A 5,262-nucleotide genomic window follows, 5' to 3' on the forward strand; every position below is an offset into this window, starting at 1 on the left:
TCAAACCTGCCCTAGTAGGTAGTAGGCAGCTCCCTGGTTCGCCAGGCTGGGCCCGAACCCGAACAGCTGTGTTGACTGGGTGGGCTAATTTTTTTTCCATGAAATTCAGAACATATCTAAGACATTTGATTTGAGATTTGAACAAGTTATTTAATACAATTGATTTCAAATTTGATCAAGTTCAATCAAATTCACAACATATTTAAGTCATTTTATTTGAAATTTGAACAAGTTATTTAAGAAATTTTGATTTCAAATTTGAACAAGTTATTTCAAATTCAGAACATATTTTTGATTTCAAATTTGAACAAGTAGTTATTTGATACAGTTGATTTGAAATTTGAACAAGTTATTTAATACAATTGATTTCAAATTTGATCAAGTTACTTCAAATTCAGAACATATTTAAAACATTTTATTTGAAATTTGAACAAGTTATTTAAGACAATTTGATCAAGTTATTTCAAATTCAGAACATATTTTTGATTTCAAATTTGAACAAGTTATTTCAAATTCAGATCATATTTAAGACTTTTGATTTCAAATTTGACATGATACAAGTTACAATTTTCCATTCAAAAGCATCGTTAAACATCAACTACGAAAAGATACACAAATATCAACTATTCCACAATCTTGTCCTTCTTCTTCTTTCTGGTCTTCTCCTTCCTCTTATATTTTAGGGTCTCGTTGTGGCAGCTTCTAGCGTATGCCTCCTCTCTTGCCTCAGGTCTTGACTTCTTCCTTGTCTGGATTGTCCGTGATGCTTCTTCTTCTTCTTGCTTTGACGTTGGATCAGGAAAACCTTCATAGTCTTGTTGTGAAGTAACTCCGTCGACGCCAACTATGCTTCTTTCCCCTCTCCTGACGACAACACGGTTCTTGCTTGTCGGGTCGTCGATGAAGAAAACTTGTTTGCATTTTGTAGCAAACTGTCATGGTTCCCATCTTGCTGGGATTTTCTTCACGTCCACTTTATGACGAGAAACCTCACGAGGCAGGGTCATTGTTGTGAATCTATGATCTTCTTGTCTGACATCACGTGCCCATCTGACACGGAACATGGGGATGGTGGTGAAGGTGTAGTCAAGCTCCCAAATCTCTTCGATCACGCCATACTACGCTTCTGTAGTGCCTTGGTTATCAGAACTAGTCTCAGCAACCAACACTATACCACTATTTTGGTAACTGCTCTTACAATCTTGATCCTTGGTGTAGTACGTATACCCGTTCATTGCGTACGACTGGTAAGTCACTATGCCAGCCGTCGGGTAGCCGCGAAAAATTTTGAGCGGTCCTTTCTTCTTCATTTGCCGCCACCCTGGCATACCAAAAACTCTTGAGCCACATGGCGAATGTTGCATTGTGGGTCTTGTGTATCCAATTAGCACTCCTGTTAGGGTACTGGTTTTCAAGTTCTTCCATATGCATGTCGATGAAAGGATGGACCTCGTACATATGTTGCAGCACCATTGTATGTGCTCTCATATAATCGTCCTCTCTCCCCGATGAATACACATCCAGAACCTTCTGGCCAAGCCCGCCTTCACCTTCTAGTTTGCCCTTATGTCGTGATTCGGGTACTCATATGGGTTTGCGATCCGCCAACCAATCAGTGGCGTACTCCACACACTCTTCTGCATGGTAGCCTTGCATGATGCTACCTTCTGGATGCCCTCTGTTACGAACATACCGCTTCAGCACCCCGTTGTATCGTCCGGGCCCATACATGTTGTGCAGAAAGGAGGGCCCTAGTAGGATTATCTCGTCGGTGATATGGACCATCAGATGTACCATGATATCAAAGAATGTTGGAGGGAAGAACATCTCACATTCACACAAAATTTGTATCATTGAATCCTTCAGCTGGAGGCAGCGTTTCACCGTGATGGATTTTTGCCCGATTGTGTCAAAGAAGTCACAAAGCTTCATCACCGTCTCTCTGACCCATGGCTCCACGGCACCTCTTATTGCAACTGGAATTAACTGCGTGATAATCACGTGACAGTCATGAGACTTCATGCCAACAAGCTTGTGACTTTTCATGTCAACGAGTCTCTTGATGCTGGACGAGTAGTTGGATGGAACTTTTATGCTGTGGAGACACTGGCACATTCTATGTAACTCGGCTTTGCTCAAGGTGTTAAACACAGGTTTACATCGTGTCGTTACCGTGACTTCACCATTGTGGTCTTCCGGTGACTCTTCCTCTACCGCCCACAGCTTCTTCCTTATGCCCAAGAACTCCAGGTCCTTCCATGCCTTTGGCCCATCTTTTGTCTTATCTGCATTGTTCATTAGCAAGCCCAACAAGCTGTCGCACACGTTCTTCTCGACGTGCATGACATCTATGGTGTGATGGCTTTGTAAAAATTTCCAGTAAGGCAGGTCCCAAAACACCGACCTCCTTTTCCACACAGGTCCATCGCCATCCTTTTCTTTCGCTTGCGGATTTGCTTTCTCGGCAACAACTTCCAAGTTCCTAACAAGTTCCTAACTAATTCATAAAAAATCAGAAAAATGTGATTATTTTTGCTGAAGTCTTAATTTTTATTGCTTAACATAGTAATACAATAATATCAGATGGTAAAATTTTAAAAATGACATATGTAATACAAATTTGTTATTTCCCATAGTTGAACTGTAGTTTTTAAGCCAAATAATCAAAGTTTTGTCCATTCATATGCCATAGTTCATGATAATGTATCCATTTTTGGCACAAAGGTGCATCTTGTCATGTCAAGCAATATTGCAAAAGAGGTTACGAATTTTTGGTTATAAAAAATGATTTTCCATTTTAAATTGCAAAAAACAAAGTATTTTGTGAAGCAAGTACACTAAATATGGATTCAAATGGCAAATATCAAATTTTCCCACAAAGTAGAACTTGTTTCATTGCTAATGTCCAAAGATTTTTAATTTTCTAGATTTCTAGATACTTTTCCCCATTTAAATGCATTTCTCGCGCTTTCACAAAAGTAATTCAAATTTGAACTACAAGTGTGTAATAGTTTTTTCCTACAAAATTCCAAAAATCATTTTAAGGTACCCAAGCAAGGGCGGATCCAGGACCGGTGCTACCGGTGCTGTAGCACCGGCCTAGCTAGGATGTTTAGAAGGAGAAGCTATTGACTAATCTGGCTTATAAGTATGAAAATCTACGGATATAGCACCATTAGGCCTATCTTAGCACCATCCTTCTTCGATTTCTGGCTCCGCCACTGTACCCAAGTAAGTAATATATAAGATTCATAAAGGGTGTTGAAATATTCAACACCTTCCTATGATAAGATGTGTCGACAACTTTTACCCCATCTTCAGAAAAGTCAAACAATATTAAGAAAATATAAAAACAAGTACATTATTTGGCATGGAGCCCTCTTACGTGTAATATTTGCCATGAAAAATGATAAACTTGTAATTTAACTTCGACAACTGTGCAAAAAAAACTCTTAACAAAATGGGTTGTTAGGCCAAATGACCAAAGTTCCGCGCATTTACATGGCATAGTTCATGATAATGTATCCATTTTTTGCACAAAGGTGCATCTTCTAGTGACAAACAACATTGCCAAAGATCTTTGCAAATGTTGGTTTAAAAAATGATTTCTAATTTTCCAAATGCAAAATGTGAGATATTTTGTGAAGCAACTACAATTAATATGATTCAAAATGAAACCTAAATTCAAAAACTTAGTAATACTCGATCGAAGTTGTTCATCCTAATAAACTAGACACGCTGCAGGGCGCTGAGATCCCTGATGAAGGCGACGAGCCGGTCTCTCTCGGATGACGACGAACCCCCCGGAGCAACGTCCAGCCCCAACTGGTGCGCCATCGCCTGCGCCCTGGCCCGGATCTCGGCGGACTCCATGGCCTCCCTGACCTCGCGCTCCACGATGGCCCTGTCGCAAACGTCCTTGATGTCCAAGCCGGTCCTCCACACTGCGCCCATGAAGCGGCTGTTGATCTGCTGGTCGGCGAAAAAGGGCCAGCACACCATGGGCACGCCCTCGGCCACGGCTTCCAGCGTGGAGTTCCACCCCCCGTGCATCAGGAAGCACCCCACGGCCCGGTGCCGCAGCACGGCCCTCTGCGGCGCCCACTCCACGACATGCGCCTTGTCTCCTGCAGCTGCCATGACGGCGTCGGTAACGGAGATAGAGCTGGTTGTTGTTGCCTGGAGTACCATGTCCGGGCGGAGCACCCAGAGGAAGGCATGCCCGGCGCCCACGAGTCCGCAGAGGAACTCGGTGAACTGCTCGTGCGTGATCACCGCCAGGCTCCCCATGCTCACGTACACCACAGACCGCTCTCGCCACGCGTCCAGCCACGCCATGCACCCGTGGTGCTCCTCGCTCCCTCTGCCATTGCCATTGATTTTGGTGTTGGCACTGGCATTGCCATTGCCACTGGCCTCGGCATTGGCATTGGCGACGCCATTGGTGGCGTGGAGAGGGCCAACGGCGAAAAGGTCGCGCATGTGCGGCGCGATCCGGCCGAGCGCGGCGCCCTCCATGGATGCGGCCGTGTTCAGAATGAGCGCCCGCGCCTTGCCGGCGCGCGCGATGCCGTCGGCGATTGTGAGCAGCATGGGGTCGAACTCCACGCCGTCGCCCTTGGGGATGCCGACTCCGCGAGGAAGGTCTCGGCGCCGCAGGAAGCGCTCCATGCCGGGCACGCCGCGCACGGGCTCGTCCGAAGGGAAAGGAGCCTCTTGGAGCTCCAGGAGCCTGGGCACGGACAGGTACGCCAGGTAGCTGCAGGCGCTGGCCGTGCGGAATGCCAGCGCCGGGACGCCAAGCTCCTCGGCCACGTCGACCGCGAACGGCATGATGCCATCGGCGATAACGCATGTCACAGGGGAACCGGCAGCTGCTGAAGAAAGGGACAGGAGCAGGGCGCGGTAGGCGGCTTGGCCCGTGGTGAGCATGGACTCGGAGATCTCCTTGAGGTGGCGCACGGAGCGTGGGTGGTCTTCGGGGAGGCCGTCAGGGATGGAGAGAAGACGGAGGCCCTGTTGTGGTGCCAGGGTCGTCGTCGATCCTTTGGGAAGGCGGCTGAGGTTGTGGTCGGTGTGAAGGAAGGTGACGCGGACGCCGGCGTCGAGGAGGACGGCGGCGAGGTCGAGCATGCAGTTGATGTGGCCCTGCAGCGGCCACGGGAACACCAGCACATGCGCCGACGACTCCATTGATTCCTCGATCGCCGGCCCAACCCCAAACTAGCTGTAGCAGTATTTCTTTAGCTTCTTTTCTTCGAC

At 46.6% G+C, this 5,262-nt stretch overlaps 1 protein-coding gene across 1 annotated transcript; it reads right to left on the reverse strand.

The window, feature by feature from the left end:
- Positions 1-3,508: 3,508 nt before the first annotated feature.
- LOC100846636 (7-deoxyloganetic acid glucosyltransferase) lies at positions 3,509-5,262 on the reverse strand. The gene has a single exon (XM_024454926.1). It carries the CDS (start codon positions 5,191-5,193, stop codon positions 3,730-3,732), a length of 1,464 nt encoding a protein of 487 aa, XP_024310694.1. The 5' UTR covers positions 5,194-5,262; the 3' UTR covers positions 3,509-3,729.

Source organism: Brachypodium distachyon, chromosome 4 (assembly GCF_000005505.3).
Source record: "Brachypodium distachyon strain Bd21 chromosome 4, Brachypodium_distachyon_v3.0, whole genome shotgun sequence".
Classification (NCBI taxonomy): Eukaryota; Viridiplantae; Streptophyta; class Magnoliopsida; order Poales; family Poaceae; genus Brachypodium; species Brachypodium distachyon.